Source organism: Capricornis sumatraensis, chromosome 4 (genome assembly GCF_032405125.1).
Source record: "Capricornis sumatraensis isolate serow.1 chromosome 4, serow.2, whole genome shotgun sequence".
Classification (NCBI taxonomy): domain Eukaryota; kingdom Metazoa; phylum Chordata; class Mammalia; order Artiodactyla; family Bovidae; genus Capricornis; species Capricornis sumatraensis.
This window is the reverse complement of record NC_091072.1, coordinates 5,349,575-5,370,764: the sequence shown is the minus strand read 5'-3', so window position 1 is coordinate 5,370,764 and position 21,190 is coordinate 5,349,575. Positions and strand designations below refer to the sequence as shown.

Sequence of the window (21,190 nt, the reverse complement as noted above, 5' to 3'; positions counted from 1 at the left end):
GTCTATTTACATGTTATTGCTATGGCTTTTTTTGAGTAGTAACCTTACTTTCTCTTTACATTTTCTTCAATGTAATAAGGTTTATTTTTTCCTGCTGTGGTTTCTAACTGAATGGTCAGTATTGGCATTATGGAAGCACTCAGGTGGAGAGGCAGGTGCTGACATGGTTGTGTGGGTGAGGGGTAAGGAGTGTGAGTGTTTTAAGGAGGAAAAAAGTATAGACAGAAACATTGGAAGGCTGAAAATTTTCACGGCAATGAGAGTAGGTTTATGACAGGATTTTTAAAGCTACAGGCCTACCAATATGCCAGTTCGTTTTACTAAATTCTAGTAGCTATAAGACAAAACCTTCATAGAAGCAAATTTAATCAGTGTGCATACTTTTAAAAATTGCCTACATTTGTGTGTAGAATTTCTACGGTCAAAACAAATCTAGTTATATTTGAGTTACTATTTTCCATTTTTTAAATATACATACATGTAGCTAGACAGAAAAACTGATTAAATTGAGTGTAAAAGTAAACTGAAGGTACCTACTTGCCTTTTAAGTTAAACTTTAAGGATGTAAGATTGTTGAATGTTGTTACTGATATTCATGAAATAGTTAATTAGCTGTGTATATACTAAAATAATCACAGTGAGAACTTTTATTAAATACCTCATTTTAAAATCAGTATTTTTGAATTGACCAGTTTAAAATGATTAGCATCTGGGAGTATTAAGAATTTTTATTACTCTGTGCATTTCTATGTGGTTTTACAGAGTTAACATTTTTGAAATACAACATGTAATATTTTTATTTCTGCTGTTTGTATATTGTGGACTATATGATCACAAAATAGAAACATATATTTATTATCTAGCTAGAGATGTCATCAGTAAAAATAAAGTTTAACTACTTAGTGGTCCTTACAGAATCTCTTTACTAAAAAAAATGACTAATTTTTAGATTCAGCTAAATTTGACAGTAATGAAGAAGATTCTGCTTCTGTATTTTCACCATCATTTGGTCTGAAGCAAACAGAAAAAGTTCCAAGTAAAACAGTAGCTGCTAAAAAGGGTATGTACTTATTTTTGTTAAGCATCGCATAAACCATATATAGTTGATTTCAAAGGAAATTTAATACAATTTGAAACTAATTGCACTAGTATTTCAATAGAAAATAGCTATAAAGTATAAATGTATATACAGAAAATCCCTCTGGTTTTCTTAACTATTGAGGTAATTATTAAAATGTCTGTAAGATCTCATTTTAAAGCTCTTATAGAATAATCCCATGTACTGATATCAAAAGACAGCTTTCTAGTGCAGGTGTCCTGTAGTGAGAGTTCGTCCCTAGAGCAGCCGGTCGTGTCATGTGGGGCCTGCCTTCACTCATCCGGGGAGCCACTGGTCAGTCCCTGGGGTCCTTCTTTGAGTCAGGTAGCTTCTTTCTTTTCCATAACCTTAGGTTGTTTATCAACAGGCTGAGTTGAGTCATGAATCTGTTACTAGCACTAAGGCACACCCCTCAGAGGAGGCCAGTGTTAGTGCTCCGGGTCTACTCACCCAGCAAGTCAGTAAACAGTCTGGAATGTCCCTCTAGCATCTGAGAAAGGCGGCACACAGACCACCACAGTAGATACACGTGTTAGAGGGGCAGACAAGCAAGGGGAGGCCCTGCTTCCTCTGCACACACCAGGGCCGTGGTGAGAAATCGTTTGGCTCACGGGCTCTCGCCCGCACGCCCTCGTCCCTCTCTTCACGGGCGGACTCTCCTCCGCGGGGCTGTACCTGCCCCTTCACCAGTGACTGAGGGAAGCTGGTGTGTCTCGGGGCTCTTGCCCTCGGGCTAGCTCACTCTGGTTTCATACCAGCTCTCAGTCTTCTGCGGTGAAGCGTTCAGAGTGATGCCAGGCTCCACACCCCACCCGTTCCCAGCTGCCCTCACACGTCACCTCCCGGGCAGCCCTAACTGCAGTGTGTGTGAGGGTCAGGGTGGCTTCTGGGGCGCTCAGACTTCCCTGCGAGCATCTTACCTTGATGGCAGCACCTGAGAGCCATCCTGAACACCTGGAGCCAGTGCCTCTTCCAGTGATGAGCCTGTTTCCTTCATCAAGCCGTTCACTCCTAACAGGTTAAGAGTTCAGTGTTAAGGCCAGCACAGCTGGCACTCGCCTGCCCTGAGGCTCCGGCTCAGGAGAATCAGGGGTGACCTACTCTCGCCCTTACTCACTCACTTTAATGGCCCTTGTTTAAAATGTCACTTGAATCATCAAAAGGCAAGTTACATATAATAAAAAAGCATTTTGTCACCAATCAGCAGTTATTTGCCTTATGCTGGCACCAGATGAGACCATTTTACTATGCAAGGCCACTCATCTCCATGTCAGCAGTAAGAAACCCTGTCATTACGGGATTCAGCTTGGGTTGTTGGTAAGTATATTACATTGATCTGTGAAATGGACGTTTGCTTAATAGGAAAACCGTCTTTAGATACAGCCCCTAAGCCCAAGAGGGCCCCCAAACAGAAGAAAGTGGAGACTGTGAACTCTGACTCGGATTCTGAATTCGGCGCTCCAAAGAAAACAGCAGCAAAAGGTGAGCGACTTCCTGTGTGGCTGTCTCGGCAATTCCATGTGCAGAGCGTTTGCCGCTTCTACTCGCTGAGGTCAGAGAGACTGGGTGCCTGTTTTAAGTCTCTTTACTCTTCAGTAAACAATGTTCTAAGAATCAGTGCTCAATTAGAGTCCTGAGGAAGTGTACAGCAGTTTGGCCCAGTCAGGGAGTCTCAATTTCTTGATTTGTGAAACAAAGATCTCTCTTGCAACCAGAGGATGGGTCAAAGACCCCCTACAGGGGACTCACTGGAAGTCATTCCTTAAAAGGCAGTGAGGGCTCCTCTTACAGTGTGGGACTCCTTGCAGGAGGCTGGAGGGCTGGCAGGCAGAGCCTCGTCCTCGTCTCGGGGTGGAAACAGCTGCCCTCGGGGCCCCTCCTGGCACAGCACCAGCTCCTCTCCCCGTGGCCTGTGGGTCTCAGGGGTGCTTTTAGTGGAATCCATGGCTTCTCTAAGGGTAGCGGTTCTGTATTTCACCACCTGATAAGATACTGGCGTCAGTGTGTCTATTTCTTAAAGTGGTGGTTCGGGTAAGGAGATAGACCTACATGGCCCCAAGGGAGAATGGGGGCAGACGAGAAACAGGGACTTGGGAGGTGGACCTGTTCACGTGCATGGCTTAAAACAGTGCCATCTTACTGATTCATCTGATCAGACGTGACATCCCAAGGCTGCATAGCTATCTTTTCTTACCATACAATCTAGCCATAGCTCCTGAACTTTAACACATTTAGAGTTGCCATTTACTTCCATCTCCTGTCTCCGGCTTCACTGTAGGAACATTTGGTAACCATTCATGTTTTACCTTTCACTTTCTTCCAGTGAGAATGCGGTAGAGGAAAAAACTAGGCTTACAGGGGGGTGATTCTAATCTGAGAAGCAATGTGGAAATTTGACAGATGCTCTCATGACTAATGCTGGGGTGACTTACTTTAGGATTGTGCTGCTTAAAATGGGATATGCAACTGGTTGTTATTAGTGTGATAAGTAAAATTTAGAGTAGGCATTTAAACCATATATTACTTTCCTAGTGATTCATATCATATTTTTAAAAGTACTAGTCTGTGGCAAATAGGAACTAATTTTTAGTACCGCATACTCTTTTAAGATTTTTGCTTCAGGCCCAAGCACCACGGGATGTGCAGATGTTTTATGCATTAGGGGCTTGGTCTGCCACGAGGACATCCCCACTGGTTTAAATGTAGTTGTGAACTACCTTACGCTCTGGGGTTGGCGTGACTAGTGCTGCTGACGGACTTTTTCCACGTCAGTCACGCTAAGAGATTAGGGCTCCCAAGAAGGAAAGTGGGTTCTGGTATCTATCTTTTTATCCTGCACTTAACTTTGGGAGAAAAAACTGCTTTGTATCATTTTAAGGTAAAGGCCGAGGGGCAAAGAAGAGGAAAGCATCTGGTTCTGAAAATGAAGGTGATTACAATCCTGGCAGGAAAACCTCCAAACCACCAAGCAAGGTAATAGGAGCATCTTTTAATGTATGGTTTTAAGATGATGTGTAACTGGCTTAGTTTGCTTATTACTATCATGTCTTGATACAGCTTTAACCCAGCATCTCTTATCCATAGGGGGCTTGTTTATGGTTAAAAAGTTATCCAGGTATAAAATTTATATAATCAGGACCATCTCTTGGATACAAGTGTCGCATAAATTAGCCTACTTAAGAGTACTCCACTTCCTCCGGTGGCAGAAGTTACATGCTTCCTTAACTGAAATATTAATTTTCAGATCGAATAAAAGCTATTTCTTTTTTGCAAATTGATTTGACAAGGACCAATTTGATTTTCTAACTTGAACTCATTTGACTGTGGATAATTTTCCCAATTAGCCTGACGCTTCTCCAGAAGTACACTATCTCTTTTAGGTAAATTAATAACATCACATGCCCCCCTTTTCTCTGTCTTCCTTTTAAAACTTAAAAATACGAACAGATGCCGTTAGCTGTGTGGTGTTCTTTACATTGACCCTTTCTACCCAGTTGTCTGCTGGGACTGGGGTCCCTCCTGCTGAGCATTCTCTGCATGTTTATAAATACTCACCTTGTGTGCAACCTACTGTGCACCGTCTTGTTCTCTTCTCACGAGTTGACAGGTACTTAGCAGTAAGTTGAATTTTTATTTTTCTGTGCATAGTTGCTGGGTAACATAAGGTTAGAAAGAAGTAATGGTGTAAGTATCATTATAGAGAATTAGGTAATGGGCCTCACACTTAAGTTACTTAGCATTATAGCTCTGATCTTACAAGAACCATTATTTTCAGTACGTCCCAAAATAAGTGAAGGAATAACTAGTCCTTTAACTTTGGTGTTTTAACTTTTTTTTTTTTTTTTTAAACCCCAGAAGCCGAAGAAAACCTCTTTTGATGAGGACTCAGATGTGGACCTCTTCCCCTCAGACCTCACCACTGAGCCACCATCGCTGCCGCGGACTGGCCGGGCGAGGAAAGAAGTAAAATATTTTGCAGACTCTGATGAGGAAGATGTCGATTTTGCAATGTTTAATTAAGTGCCCACCGAGCACAGAAACAGTTCTCAGAAGATAACTTGTGTTGTCCTTTTTGTCTTTTCTGTCTCAGACTTTTGTACATCTGGCTTATTTTAATGTGATGTAATTGATGGTTTTTTATTATTGTGGTAGGCCTTTTAACATTTTGTTCTTACACATACAGTTTTATGCTCTTTTTTACTCATTGAAATGTCATGTACTGTCTGATTGGCTTGTAGAATTGTTATAGACTTGTGCATTAGCACAGATTTTAATTGTCATGATTGCAGACTACAGACCTGCTTTTTGAAATGAAATTTAAACATTAAAAATGGAACTGTGTTCTCCATCTCTTTAACTAAAGATGACCGTGCAGTAAAAGCTCCCATACACCTTTAAAATAAATATACTTTATTCTTTGCCAGGAGACTCCATGGAAAAAGGTAAACAGTATATGAACATAGAAAGCACTGTTAAACGATCTCAAGGTACAAACAGCCAGTGAAAGCACATCACAGACTTGCTAATATATCAAAAAAAATCCACTAGTGCTTAAATGAGAACTAAGAAACTGACACTTGTATCTGTTAACCACTCCATCCCACTTCATAGTGACTGAACCGGGCCCGAGGATGCAGACTCTCTGCCCATGACTTTGTGGGGGGTGGGGGGGGGTCAGCCCCTACCTCTCAGGACACAGAGTTACCTGGTACAGGTGGCAGACCAGCCCATCGTCATCCCATGAAACCTCCGTAATGGCTTGTGAACAGGTAAACAAAAACGTATTAACACTGAACAGTGTTGCTGCCTTGGAGGCTATCATCACTGTAAAAATGTATCTTTTAAAAAAATTGTGTAGTTATGTCATTAAGTAATAAACCATTTTTAATTTAAAGTGACATCAACAACTGAACAAATGGCATTTGCTAACTGAGCTGGCAGTTACACCGATGGAGAACACTCTCCTGCCAGCGCAGTGGACCTGTATACATTTACTGGGCGACAGGAAATAAAAGACACGGTTTGAGAGCATCCGAAGAGCAAGGACAAGCGTCTACACTAACTGAATTAGAGTATCTTTAGTCTTATCTCGTCACACTTCAATACTCCGCTTCCTTACCTGGATGTCTTGATTGTTCTGTGAAAGCAAAATACGCATCCTTTCGACCCTCTCTCAACCGGACACGCACAGTAATCTGCTCCGCGACCGCGGTCTTGGTGACCTGGAGTGTGGACATGAAAGAGCCGCGGACGCATGGGAGCGCAGAGCCGCACTGCTGTATGTACAGAGTCTCCGGAAACGCGACCAGGGTGAACCGAGCTGGCTGGGTCTTTGCCATGCAATCTTGAGTGTTCAAACGGGAAAATAGAGGCTTTTAACTAGCTTGGGGTTGCATGAAATGGCTGATTTTTAGAATTTAAAAAGTTTGTACTTCTAGGTAAGTTAGACAGCGAGGGGTATATGTTGATACATACGAAAACTTCTTGGTCCTTCTTGAGTTTTAATATGTTTTCAGTCCAAAAACTAAGCAGCAGTAAAAATGTTTCTTGCATTTTAAATCCCAGGAGTGAAGGTTCTGGGGAATGTTGGAGTAGCCAGAAAGTGTCTCACTGCAGCAGTGGGGACTGGCCGACGCCGCTGTGCTCCACGGAGCTGGGGGAGACGCTGGGGCTGGGCTCCGCCGTGTGCCCGCTGGAGCTGGGGGTCAAGGGCTCGTGCCCTTCAGAGTTCTCCAGCATTTCCTGAATGAGCGGCGGCATCGAGCCAGGGATTTCCATCTTCAAGGTAATTACACGCTCTGCACCTTTTAGAAAGAGAGAACAGAATCCAGTAGACAGGGATACCGGGTCTGCTCTCACCCCTTCACGGTGGGGGAGCTCAGGCGCCCGGGCCTGCGCGTGGGACGGCGCCCAGACACCCCTGCTCCCTCTGTGGGCAGCAGCGGAGACGGGAGGATGGGAGATGTGATCGACTCCACCACTCGGCCAGTTCTGGGAAACAGTCCTGGTGTGTGTTTACTCAGCATCATTGACAGAGAGGCTCCTGGTGCGAGACCAGGAAGTGTCTCTTGAGAACAGCGAAAGGACGGCAGTGCCCCGGAGAGGCAGCAGGACCCGAGGGCCCAGGGGGGCGCCAGCAGCCCCGCCGCTCGCTACCTGTGGCCCCTCAACACTGAAGGGCTTCGCTCAGGGCTCAGGCGGCAAAGAATCTGCCTGCAACACCGGAGACCCGGGTAAAATCCGTCACACTGCCTCAGGGGCACCAACCACACTGCAAGCGCCCAAGTCCCCCGTGTGGACGAGGCGGGTCACAGGACTCACATCCCGTGAGCGTTGCCGGGCGAGCGCGGGCCCAGCAGCGTCACTGCTGTGAGGTCAAAGCCCTCAAGACGCCAGTGGTCGGCACTACATGTCCTCCCAGGCCTCTGCGAAGGGACTCGGGGGCCGGAACTGCCTGTCAAACATGAGTGCTGTGCTTCTAAGCACACTTTCTGAAACGTGACCTGCCCCCTGCTCAGCGGTCCTCAGGGAAGGGGAAGCAGCAGGTCCGCCCAGGGACGCGGCCCGGCCTGCCCTTCGGCAGGAGAGCTCTGCTCTCGCCCGCAGCCGGCTTGTGGCTCCACACACTTCTGTAACCGCCCCAGTGGCCGTGCAAACTGGAAATCACTAGGCAAGAACAGGAACACCTCTCCAGCAGGAAAACTCCCCTTTCTTAGAGGTGCACAAGCAAACCTGCCTGTGCCCAGGGTGGCGGGCAGCCTGCGGAGAGAGGGGGCCGCAACGGGCAGCCTGTGGAGAGAGGGGGCTGCAATAGGCAGCCTGCGGAGAGAGGGGACCACAACAGGCAGCCTGCAGAGAGAGGGGACCACAACGGGCGCCTGAAGCACCGCTGACTTTCTCGTGAGGTTTGGGTGATCAGGAAAAACTGGGATTAAGTGGGATTTTCCACAAACCAGAGAGTGTGTGGAAAGCTGGAAATGAAACGTACGCAGCGAGAAAGTGACAAGAGCCAGTCACCCGGCATGCAGCATGTTCTCTTGGAAACGCTTTTTCTAATCACTTCAGTCACATGAAACTGTAAAGCCCTTCTCATAATCTGCTAAGATCACTGCGTGGGCTAAGGTATGAAGTTTAAGAGGAGGCACCTACTTCTTTTTGTGAATGAGAAATGAATTCCAAAATGATAACAGAAAGGTACCTATGGTCAAACGCCCTGCATTAAAACCCTTCTATAAAGGCCACGTGCAGCGGTCAGGACAGCCAGCCCACCTGACGGGGGGGTGCAGCGGGCGGGACGCACCTTTCGCGCTGATGCTGCGGAGGTCTGTGATCTTCATCAGGATCTTTGGGAACATGTGAGGCTTGCTGGGCCGTCTCTTTCTGATGTAAATCTTCAGTGCTTCCAGCAGTGGTTCTTGTAGCTTATCTACTTTCGTTGGTTCTTCAAGGTCCTGACGGTCTGGATTCCAGAAACAAGGCATTGAATAATGGAGGTCAGGACAGAATGAGCTCTGTACTCTGGCGAGTCCCTGCCCATGCCCCCGCCTCCTCACATTAATCTGGCGATTCAATCCCATAAGCACATTTGAAGGTGTGTGCGGCTGTTCTGGGCTTTCCAGGTGGCTCAGTGGTAAAGCACCTGCCTGCCACTGAAGGAAACACGGGTTCCATCCCCGGGTCGGGAAGATCCCTTGGAGGAAATGGCAACCCACTCCAGGGTTCTTGCCTGGAGAATCCCACGGACGGAGGAGCCTGGCGGCATAGAGTTCAAGGGGTCACAAAAGAGTTGGACATGACTGAGCATACAGACGCCACTGTTTTAAGCTGTGATACTTGAAAATGACTGCCCTTGTTGGTCAAACCACATTTGGAAGGCTGGTGGCCTTTATCCCAAGCAGAGAATTACTTCGCTTGACCAGGAGGTGTCACTACTGAACTGAATTAGAGGCGCCCTCACCCAGATGGTTAAAAAGCAGGTAAACCAGCCCCCAATTAAAGGCAGTGGCTCCTGGTGGGCCAGTGAGGGTGTCACCACCAAATAGAACCTGGCTTCACACCAGCCCTCTCGAGGTGGGGGGGCCAATGCCGAGACTACACTTCCTAGCCCCCGCCTTGGCAAACAGCACCAGCAGGCTCCCTGACTCATCCTAAGAATGTCCCCAGGCAATTCACTTTACGATGGTCTGATCCTACCTTTAAAACAGCAGCTGTGCAATGCAGAAGTAGCATTTTGGTATTTCAGAGCAGGAAAACCCCAAATGGCTTTAACTTATAATAATACGGAAAAATGCAACAAACTCTTAGCATGCATGCCTGGTTTCATCCACATGTCCTTTCCATGCAAAATAACTCCAAAGTGGAGATGAAGAGTCTCCCATAATTTACAAGTGTGAGCTGCTCTCCACGGACTCTCACGAGGGTGTTCTGGGCGGTGGTACCTCCACAGATCAGGCAGATGGCACTGAGAAGGCCCGTCTCCGCGTCGTCCATCTCCAGCGGCAGAAGCTGGCCGGCGAAGGTGAACACCAGGTCGGTCAGAGGGCCAAAGCCGGCGTTGTGCATCTGGGTTCGATTCAGGGTCAGGCCATCCGAAAACGTCATGGTGTCTTGCTCTGGGGTGTACCTGGTGCAGATTCTGAGAATCTGGGAGGAAACCACCACGGCTGGATCATCAACACGGGCCTGGCCTGACAGCCTCTCCGGGGACCCAGGGAGGGAATCCCAGGAAGGTTCCGAGGGCTCTGGGGCGGATGGGTCCCCCCACCCCACCCGCTTTGGGTGCCAACGCTGCTCCAGCTCTTCCTCCGAAAGACCACACACGTCAAAACAAGGGCGAAACCTTATTTAGGGAATAATAAATAGGACACGAGATATTTTGAGAAATATCTGTTTATGCTAAAAGTGATTCATTTGACTCAAGTAAACATTCACTGAGTACCTACTTATATCCCAGGCACTGCGCCAGGTGCTGGGGATGAAAAGAGGAAGAAGAGTCAGTTTTTTTTTTTTGAAGAGCTCAGTCCACCAAAAAAAAGGCCAACATTTACACTGTAAGCACCCAGTGCAAAGCCAGCACTCCGCGTGCTCTCCGTTACGATAGCCGAGGAGCTGGCGGGCTGACGACGCTTCTTACAGACCAGGGGCTCCAGGCTCAGGAAGGCTGGGCTGAGCTGGGGCTGGCCCCCCACCTGGGGGACACCCCAAACACCCCCGTCCCGAGACCGTGACCCCAGGGGACAGGCTGAGCCAGCGAGGGGCTGGGCGCAGCGGGGGGCAGCAGGGTAGCCCCACGGCGGGGAGGGGGCTCAGCCTGGAGGCCTGGTGGGGTCTCCTGGAGAAGCAGCCCCACTGGCCAAGGTCACCCCACCGCCGGTCAGGGCACCTGTAAGGGACCGAACTGCAGTATCCGCCGGAGGCAGACACCACCGGCACCCCAGCCTGCAGCCACCAGCCTGTCCTGGGGCACATGGGTCCCGGGCACTCAGCCTCCGCCGCCTCTCGGGGAGCTGGCCTCCCGCCCCGTGAGGGTCTGCCGCCCCCAGCCGGTGTGGCCCTCCGCGGGGACCTCCCCACCGGGAGTGGCAGCCCCATCACACCACCGGAGGGGCTCAGGCGGCGTTCCCACGGAGGCCCGCAGCTGCCCCGCTGTCAGAGCGTGGAGGGGCCCGGACATCACGGGCCAAAGTCACACGCCAGGCGGTGCCCGGCGGGAGGGGACCCGCGTCCTGGAGTCCACAGAGGCTCACGGCGCGGGGCCTCTACCCTCGCTTCCGGTGGGGCCAAGAGGCACCAGACGAGCCTCTGCAGCTTCCCGCGCATAAGAGCCCCCCGGGGTCTGCAAGGCGCCCAAGGCTCCCCCGAAACCCGTTCCACCCTGCGGGGCCTCGCTCCTCAGGCCAGACGACAAGCGGTTCTGATGCAGCGATTCCACCGCCGACCAAGGAGAGCGGGCGTCGGGAGGGGAGAACGCGGGGCCGGGGGAGGGCGTGGGCCCCGGAGACACAGCCCGGAGCCCCGGCTTGTCCCACGACAGCCCCGGCGGCAGACCCAGCCCTTCTCGGGGTGGGCGCCCCTCGCCGGAGAGCCGGGCTGCGGACGAGTGGCTGGCGGGGGCGCAGCGCTCACAGGCGGGCCGGCCGTCCCCGGGGCAGGCGCCCTCCTCCCCCCGCGGGCGGGCAGGGCAGAGCCGCGCACGGCCGTCACACGCCGGCTGCAGTCGTCCCAGCGCCGCGGGCCTCCAGACCCCGGCCTCCGCCTTCCCCGGCACCGGCTGGGCCTGCGACCCTCCACGCGGGTCCGCAGGCGGCCGATCCTCTACCTGGGGCTCAGCGCGCCGTCACCTCCTGGGGAGCAGGGAACACTCGTCCTAAAAACTACCACTTCATATCACTTCACCCATTTTTTTTTTTTTTTGAACCATGAAATAAAACTGTTTAAGAGCTGAGGTGTAACACACGGGGCGGTCTGAAACCACTCTGTGCGGCCTCTCCTCTGGGGAGTGGAACTTCAGCCCGCCTGCAAAGGGGCGCAGCCCGCGACCTGGCCCTGAGACGGGCGCAGGGGCCGGCCGGGCCGTGACAAGGCCACGGGAGGCGGCTGCTGCGTCCCCAGCAGCCCAGCCCTCTGCTCAGCAGCAGCCGCAGCCTCCGGGCAAGTGTGATGAGCCGGCCTGGAAGCATTGGCCGCCCCGGTCAGGCCTGCAGATGAGGCAGCCCTCCGAGTACCCACGGCCACCCCCCTAGAGCCCCGCCGTGAGCTCCCGACAGCGGGGGCTGCGGGACGAGACTGTCCTCGGGGGCTCAGTCTGGGCAGCGTCTCGGGGTCACAGACCACGGACAGCACACACCCGGGGAACAGAGCGGGACGCGCCCGGCCCTCCCGGCCACACCCCCCAGACCCGCGGCCTGCACCTGCGCCCCCACAGCTCCCTCTACGCCCTGAGCTGCAGGACGCGGCCCGGCTGGCTGGCTCAGGGCTGTCACTGCCACGCGGCAGTGCGAACCCTTAGACAGGGACGCCGTGCTGTCCCCTCAGCACTGAGCGACGTGGCCACACGGCAGTGACGAGCAAACAGGCACCCACTTACTGAGGAACCTCTCCCACCTGCTAACCCCCTGCAAGGGGCATATGGAATCCGGCGATCTCTAATGCTTTGGGAGAGAAAACACCCGTTCACCATCTCGTTCTCTGCACTGACTGTCTGGCCACTGGGGCAGGTCCTGATTGGAGCGTGTAACCCTGGGGGCTGTGGTGTGAGGAGGCCGCCCCATGGGACAGCGGCCGCCCGGAGACCTGCGGCACGGGGCTGCCCGAGAAGGAAACGCGGGGCGGTGAGCCCGGCCCTCCCTGCCCAGCCTGAGGTCAGGCTCGGGGAGGCACGCCAGGCGAGATGAACAGGCTACCGCGGGCCCTGGCGTCGCGGCCACCGGCTCGGCCCGCAGCCCCCAGCCCGGCAGGTGCTGAAGGGCCAGCTGGCTGCAGACACGTCTGCAGAGCGGAAGGGGCCCGGGCTCACCAGCTAACTGCGAACCACCATCGGCTGGAGGCCTGACACACACACTCCACTTCCAAAGACAATGAAGCGCCAGTGACTGGGAGGAGGGGCACTTCCACAGAACAAACGAGTCCCACACCTGCTGCGGGAGGGGCACCGACCCACATGCTGGACAGCGATGCCACCGAGATTCTCTCACAACCACCAGAGCCCCACGGCCGCTGCCCCGCCCGGGGTCCTGGCGCTGGGAGAAGGAGCCCAGAGCATCTGGCTGTGGAGGCCAGCGGGGCTGGCGGCAAGGACTCCACAGGACTCGGGGCACCAGGGCCTCCACTCGGGAGGCACACGGGGCTCACGCGCACTGAGACCCAGCGGAAGCAGACTCCACGGGAGCACGGGCTGCTCGAGAGGGCCTCGGGGGCACAAGGACACTGGGGGAGAGGGGCCGTGGACGCCGGGCACAGCGGACACCCCCAGAGGCCGCCGTCCGCACTGAGGCCTGGCCTGGCCAGCGGGTTTCAGCGTGGGGACACCTCGGGCCGAATGACGGGCGAGAGGACAGCCCCGCCGGCGGCAGGCCGGCTGAGCCCACAGCTGCCTCAAGCACACCCCTTGACACGGTCCTCCCAGCACAGGGCCAAGACCCAGCTGCGGCCCCTAGCGGGCGGGCTCCAGCCCTTCCCACCAGCAGGGCTGCACAAGTCCCAGAACCAACCTCAACCTCCACCAGGCAGACACCAGAACCCAGAAGAATCACAGTTCTGCCTTGAGGAACGGAGACCACAAACCCAGAAAGTTGGGCAAAAATAAGATGGAAGAGAAATATGTCTCAGACAAAGGAAGAAGATGAAACCCCAGAAAAATAACTAAGTGGGGTAGAGAGAGGCAATCTGTCTGAAAAAGAATTCAGAGTAATGGTACTCAAGATGGTCCAAGATCTCAGAAAAGGAACGAAGAATAGACCAATAAAATACACAACATGTTTAACAGAGACCTAGAAAATTTAACCAACAAAAAGCTGTACAACACAGTAACTAAAATGAAAAACACACTAGGTGGTCAGACAAAGACAACACAAAAAAAGTTACGGGCCAGTATCACTGATGAACATAGATGCAAAAATCCTCAACAAAATTCTAACAAACAGATTCCAACAACACATTAAAAACCTCATACACCATGATCAATTTGGGTGTATCTGAAGGATGTAAGGATTCTTCAACATATGCAAAATTGATGTGATATATCATAATAACAAATTGAAAGATATGATAATCTCAATAGATGCAGAAAAAGCCTTTGACAAAATTCAGCACACATTTATGATAAAAACTCTTCAAAAAATGGGCACAGAAGGAACCTACCTCAATGTAGTTAAGGCCATATATGATAAACCCACAGCAAACATTATTCTCAACAGTGAAAAAATGAAAGCATTTCCTCTAAGATCAGGAACAATACAAGGGTGACAAGCTCACCACTATTACTCTACATACTTTTGGGAAGTCCTAGCTTCAGCAATCAGAGAAGAAAATGAAATAAAAGGAATCCAGGTTGGAAAAGAAGAATTAAACCTCTCACTGTTTGCAGATGGCACGATACTGTACAGAGAAAACCCTGAAGACGGTATCAGGCAGTTACTAGAGCTCATCAGTGAATTTAGCAAAGGTGCAGGACACAAAATCAACATCCAGAAATCACTTGCATTTCTATATACTAACAATGGAAAATCAGAGAAGTTAAGGAATCAATCCCATTCACCAATGCAACAAAAAGAATTAAACATCTAGGAATAAACTTACCTATGGAGACAAAAGAACTGTATACAGAAAATTATGACACTGATTGAAGAAATCTAAGATGACACACACAGATGGAGAGGCAGTCCACATTTCTGGGCTGGAAGAATCAATACTCTGAAAATGACTGTACTGCCAAATGCAATCTGCAGATTCAATGTGATGCCTATCAAATTACCAAATGGTCTTTTTCACAGAACCAGAACAAAAATATTTCACAATTTACATGGAAGCACAAACGACCCCGAACAGCCAAACCAATCTTGAGAGAGAAGAATGGAGCTGGAGGAATCAACCTCCCTGAAGTCAGGGACTGACTTCAGACTATACTACAAAGCTACAGTCATCAAGACAGTGTGGTACTGGCACAAGAACAGAAATGTAGATGAATGGAACAAGACAGAAAGCCCAGAAATGAACCCATGCACCTATGGGCACCTTATTTTTGACAAAGGAGGAGGCAAGACTAGACAATATACAAGAGGCCAAGATAGCCTCTTCCATCAGTGGTGGTGGGAAAACTGGACGGCTACACGTAAAAGAATGAAACTAGAACACTTCCTAACACCATCAACTCAGTTCAGTTCGGTCACTCAGCCGTGTCCCACTCTCTGTGACCCCATGAATTGCAGCATGCCAGGCCTCCCTGTCCATCACCAACTCCCAGAGTCCACCCAAACCCATGTCCATCGAGTCGGTGATGCCATCCAGCCATCTCATCCTCTGTTGTCCCCTTCTCCTCCTGCCCCCAATCCCTCCCAGCATCAGAGTCTTTTCCAATGAGTTAACTCTTCACATGAGGTGGCCAAACACAAAGATAAACTCAAAATGGATTAAAGACCTAAATGTAAGACCAGAAACTATAAAACTCTGAGGAAAACATAGGCAGAACACTTGATGACATAAATCAAAGCAAGATCCTCTATGACCCACCGCCTAGAGTAATAAAAACAAAAGTAAACAAGTGGGGCCTCACTAAACTTAAAAAGTTTTTGCACAGCAAAGGAAACTATTAACAAAGTGAAAGACAACCCTCAGAATAGGAAAAATAATAGCACATGAAACAACTGACAAAGGATTAATTTCCAAAGTATATAAGCAGCTGATACAACTCAATGCCAGAAAAACCAACCACCCAGTCAAAAAGTGGAAAAAAGACCTCAATACACATTTCTCCAAAGATGACATCCAGAGGGCTAACAAACACAAGAAAAGCTGCTCAACATCGCTCATTATTAGAGAAATGCACATTAAAACTGCAATGAGATATCACCTCACACCGGTCAGAATGGCCATTATCAAAAAGTCTACAAACAATAAGTGCTGAAGAGGGTGTGGAGGAGAGGGAACCCTCCTGCACTGTTGGTGGGAATGTGAACTGATACAGCCTCTATGGAAGATGGTATGGAGATTCCTTAAAAAAAAAACTAAGAATAAAGCTACCATATGACCCAGCAATCCCACTCCTAGGCATATACCCTGAGCAAACCAACACTGGAAAAGACACACGTGCCCCAGTGTTCACTGCAGCGTGAGTTGCAATACCAAGAGCATGGAAGCGAGCAAGACGTCCGTCGACAGATGAACAGATGAAGAAGCTGTGATACGTTTATATGAGAAAATGTTACTCAGCCTTAAAAAGTAATGTACTTGAGTCAGTTCTGATGAGGTGGATGAACCCAGAGTCTGTTATACAGAAAGAAGTCAGTCAGAAAGGCAAAAACAAGTATATACTAATGCAAATATATGGAATCTAGAAAGATTATACTGATGAAATAATCTGCAGGGCAGCAATGGAAACACAGACATAAAGAGACTTATGGACATGGTAGGGGGCAGGAAGGAGGGGGGGTGTATGGAGAGAGCAACATGGAAACTTAATTACCATATGCAAAACAGCCAGCCAATGGGCATGTGCTGGATGACTCGGGGAACGCAAACGGGCTCTGCATCAACCCAGGGGGGCGGGGTGGGGAGGGGCGTGGCAGGGAGGCTCAGTGGGGAGGGGACACGTGCACGCCTGTGGCGGATTCGTGTCGATGTTTGGCAGAAACCAACACAATTCTATAAAGCAACTAACCTTCAATTCAATAAAATACACTAGAAGGAATAAGCAGCAGAATAGCTGAGCAGAATGAAGAGATAAACTGAAGACTAAATGCTCAAAATCACTGCCATGGAACAAAGAAAAAGGAACGAAACAAGGACAATCTAAGAGGCCCCCGGGACAACACTAAATCCACCAACATTCTCATTATGCAGGGGAAGAGAGGAAGGGCCTGAGAAAATATCTGAAGAGGTGATAGCTGAAAAGTTTCCTAACACTGGAAAGGAAACAGTCACCCAAGCCCAGGAAGTGCAGAGCCTCAGGCAGGACAAACTCAAGGAGCAACATGCCAAGACACACGGTAATCAAACTGAAAAATGAAAAGACAGAGAAAATATTGAAAGCAAAAAGGGAAAAGCAACAACGTAACATACTAGGAAATCTCCACAAGGTTCTCAGTTTATCTTCCCGGAGAAACTGTGGGGACCGGAAGGGAGTGGATGAGGTGTTTAAGGTCATGAAAAGCAAGAAGCTGCAACCCAAAATACTCTACCCAGCAAGACTCTCATTCGGATTTGGCAGAGAAATGAAAAGCTCTGCAGACAAGCAAGAGGCTAAGAGCATCCAGCACTATCAAACCAGCTTTGGAACAAACGCTGAAGGAACTTCTCCCAGCAGAAAATTAAACACTTGCAGCGAAAAACACAAAAACCATGAATGGGAAAACTCACTGGAAAAGGCAAGCATACAGTACAGGTAGGAAATCACCCCCACCGAACGTGACCTCAAAGCCAGCAACTGTGAGAGGAGGAGAGAGCACATGGAGGGTACCAGAGACGCACCGGAAATTAAACGACCAGCAACTTAAAACAGCTTGCTTATGTATAGACTTCAGCGTCAAAACTTCATGGTAACCATAAACCAAAACTGTACAATAGATAGACACACAGAAGAGAAAGCAATCCAAACACAACAATAAAGGCAGTCATCAAATCACAAAAGAAGGGAACCAAAGAGGGAGGGAGGAAAAAGGCATACAAAAACAGCTTCGCTCCAGATGGCAGAGTATGAGGGCTTGAGCTCATTCCCTTCTCACACCACCACCAAAATCACAACTGATGAAAAATCATCATCATCAAAAAACAAAAACCACACTGGAATCTACTAAAAAGATACTCCATGCCCAACAACAAAGAAGCCACAATGAAATGGTAGGAGGGAGGAATCACAATAAAATCAAACTCCATAGCCTCCAGGTGGGCAACACAAAAACTGGGAAACAGTCTCAGCAGAGAAGCTCTGCCCAGGCGTCCCAGCCTGGGGCTCTGGCGATGGGAGGAGGAGCCCCCAGAGAACCCGGCTTTGAGGGCAAGCAGGTGTGACTGCAGGAATTCCAGGCAAGCTGGGGAGACAGAGACTCTACTGCTGAAGGGCACACACGAGGATCTGTGCATCCCAGGGCCTGGGGGAAGAAGCGGTGGCCTCGTGGGAGACTGGCACTGCAGGGTCTCCTGCGGAGGCTGGGGGGGGGGGGCGTGGTGTGTGGAGAGCACGTGTCTGAGGCTCACTGTGGGGACAAAGGCAGCGGCAGCAGCAACTCTGGGAAGTGCCCACTGGTGTGATCCCCCTGAAGGCCGCCATCAGCCCCATCAAACATCCTGTAGAACCTTGTGCTGCCGAGCAACACGGCACGGGGACACGGCCTGCTCCATCAGCAGACAAGCTTCAGGTCTCCCTGAGCACAGGCCTGCGCCCCAGAGGGACAAGACCCAACTCTACCTGCTGTGGAGTCCCATCAGGGAGCCCGGACAAGCCTCCCAGCCTCAGCCACCAGGGAACAGACAACAGAAGCAAGAACGACAATTCTGCAGCCCGTGGAACAGAAAAGACAATCACGGCAAGTTAAGACAAAATGAGACATCAAAGGAATGGTCCCGAATGAAGGAAGGAGATGGAACCCCAGAACGACGACTAAGTGAAGAGGTGACAGGCAACCTACTGTAAGAGGAACTCAGAATAATGATAGTGAAGAGGACCCACGAGTTCAGAACAAGAATGGAGGAAATACAGAAGAGGTGCAAGAAGTGTCTAACCAGCACCTAGAAGAACCAAAGGAAAAACAAACATAAACAATAACTGAAACGAAAAAGACATCAGAAGGGACCAAACCAGAGTGAGGAAGAAGACCAGGTAAGGTGAGCTGGAACACAGGACGCTGGAGATCTCTGCCATGGAGCAGAACAGAGAGAAGGAAGGAGGAGGCCTCTGGAACCACGCTGAACGCGCCAACATGCACGTGGAGGAGGGAGCAGGGACCCGAGAAAGCATCTGAAGACGTGGCAGCTGAAAACATCCGTAACACGAGAAAGGAAAGACTCAAGTCCAGGAAGTACAGAGAGTCCCAAGGCAGGATAAACCCAAAGAGAAAGACCCGTAGTAATCACATCAGCAAAAACCAAAGGCAAAGGAAGCATACTAGAAGCAACAAAGGAACAGTAACAAACCACACACACACACACACACACGAGAACTCCCCAGGGTATCAGCAGACTTCTCCACAGAAACTCTGCAGGCCAGAGGGGCCTGGCACATCTTTAAAGTGATGGAAGGGAAGAACTGCCACCAAGAATGAGCCACCCAGCAAGGCACTGACTCACACCTAAGAGAAGAATCGACAGATTCACAGATGAGCGAAAGCTAAGAGAATTCCGCGTTACCAAACCAGCTTTATAACAGATACTAGGGGAACTTCTCTAAGTGGAAAAGAGAAGGCCAAAACTAGAAACATGGAAGTTATGAACGGAAAAGCTTACCAGTGAATGCAAACGGACAGCCAAGGTAGGAAATCACCCCACATGAAACGACATCAACCCAGGCAGCGAGACGCCAGGGGGGCAGACCCAGAGACCGCAAGTGCATCTGAAATGAAAGGGCCAGCAGCTTCAGAAGCACACGAACCTTGTCCACACAGAAGATGCCACATCAAAACCTCACGGCGAGGCTTCCCTGGTGTCCGCTGGCTAGTAATCCATCTCGCAAGGCAGGGGACAGAGGTCTGATCCCTGGCAGTGGCCACCCACCCCAAGGTTCTTGCCTGGAGAATCCCACGGACAGAGGAGCCTGGCAGGCCACAGTCCACGGGGTCACAGACTGGGTCATGGGGCCGTGACCGAGGGACTCAGCGCAGCACCGGGGAACCAAGAGCTCCTACACTGAAGAGCTGCCAAGCCCACGCGATGCAACCACCGAGCACCTGCGCCGAGAGTACTGAGTCCAAACACCACAGCGAGTCTGTGGGCCACGGGAGAGAGCCCCGTGGGCGCAACGCACAGCCCACGTGCAGCAGCCAAACAACTCCATTTTTTGTTGTTTTTTTTTTTAAGAGAAACTCGTGGTAATTACAACAGAAAAATCTACAACAGATACACCAAACAGAAAAGGGAATCCAAACACAACGCTAAAGTTAATCATCAAGTCAAGAGAAGGGGTTTCCCTGGGGGTAGAGTGGGTAAACACTGCCTGCCAAGGCAGGCTCCAGAAGACTCCACTCGCCGTGGCCAGCTAAGCCCATGTGCCACACTGCGGAGTCCACACTCTGGGGCCTGCAAGCCACAACTGCTGAAGCCAGTGAGCGCCAGTGACCGAAGCCCGCCTGCCCAAGAGCCTGCGCTCGGCAGCAAGAGACGCCCGTGCACAGCCACTACAGAGGGTCCTCACATGCCTGAATGCAGCAGCAAAGACTGAGTGCCGTTCAGCTCAGTCACTCAGTCGTGTCCGACTCTGCGACCCCATGAATCGCAGCACGCCTGGCCTCCCTGTCCATCACCAACACTTGCAGTTTACCCAAATTCAGGTTCATTGAGTCGGTGATGCCATCCAACCGTCTCGTCCTCTGTCGTCCCCTTCTCCTCTTGCCCCCAATCCCTCCCAGCATCAGGGTCTTTTCCAGTGAGTCAGCTCTTAGCATCCGGTGGCCAAAGGATTGGAGCTTCAGCTTCAGCATCAGTCCTTCCAGTGAATATTCAGGACTGATTTCCTTTTGATCCATTTCAGCCAGTCTATGTCTTTTGGTTGGAGCATTTACTCTACAAGAGACCCACTTCAAATATAGGAAAATGTATTCCATGCAGAGAGAAATCAGAAGAAAGCCCAAAAAGCAATACTCATATCAGACAAACAGACTTTCTTTTTTCAAATGTGCTTCTCCGGCTGCCCCAGGTGGCAGTGTGGTGCGCAGGTCCGGCAGCTGCGGCCGCAGGCTCAGGAGCTCTGCAGCGTGTGGGATCTTAGTTCCCCAACCAGGGAGCGGACGGTGTCCCCTGCACGGCAAGGTGGATTCCTAACCACTGGACTGCCAGGGAAATCCTACGAACAGACTTTAAAATAAAGACTTGTAAGAGCCAAAAAGAGACACTACATAAAGATCACAAGGATCAACAAGAAAATGTCACTGTGAATGTGTATATCCACCACAGGAGCACACCGACATATGATGCAAGTGCTGAGAGCCATAAAAGGGAAAACCGACAGTAACAGCAGCCGTGGGGACCTGAACACTTTTCATCAATGGACAGAGCGTCTAACACCAAAATCAACAACGAAACACAGGCTTCAAATGACACATTAAACCACATGGACTTAATCGATGTGCACAGAGCATTTAATCCAGAATCGGCAAATACACATTCTTCTCGAGTGTTCAGGGAACATTCTCCAGAACAGGTCTTATGCTGGGCAACGAAGCAAACCTA

General features: G+C 50.3%; 2 protein-coding genes across 6 annotated transcripts in view; one reads left to right on the top strand and one right to left on the bottom strand.

Annotated features, from left to right (window-relative positions):
* TOP2B (DNA topoisomerase II beta) overlaps positions 1-5,429 on the top strand; it is a 46,179-nt gene extending 40,750 nt beyond the window's left edge. The window contains exons 33-36 of the mRNA XM_068970454.1: positions 950-1,060; positions 2,462-2,581; positions 3,978-4,072; positions 4,955-5,429. Coding sequence (XP_068826555.1) covers positions 950-1,060; positions 2,462-2,581; positions 3,978-4,072; positions 4,955-5,119 — 491 coding nt within the window. The 3' untranslated portion in view covers positions 5,120-5,429. The remainder of the gene's footprint in view (positions 1-949; positions 1,061-2,461; positions 2,582-3,977; positions 4,073-4,954) is intronic.
* Positions 5,430-5,584: 155 nt separating this feature from the next.
* RARB (retinoic acid receptor beta) overlaps positions 5,585-21,190 on the bottom strand; it is a 443,693-nt gene continuing 428,087 nt past the window's right edge. For 2 of the 5 annotated variants that reach the window (XM_068972097.1, XM_068972098.1), the window contains exons 6-8: positions 9,538-9,742; positions 8,400-8,558; positions 5,585-6,903 (exon numbers count right to left, since the gene is read on the bottom strand). In XM_068972097.1, the coding sequence (XP_068828198.1) occupies positions 6,707-6,903; positions 8,400-8,558; positions 9,538-9,742 (561 nt within the window). In that variant the 3' untranslated portion in view covers positions 5,585-6,706. Of the gene's footprint in view, positions 6,904-8,368; positions 8,852-9,537; positions 9,743-21,190 lie in introns of those variants that run through there. The other 3 variants (XM_068972099.1, XM_068972100.1, XM_068972101.1) reach the window with 3 other exon arrangements.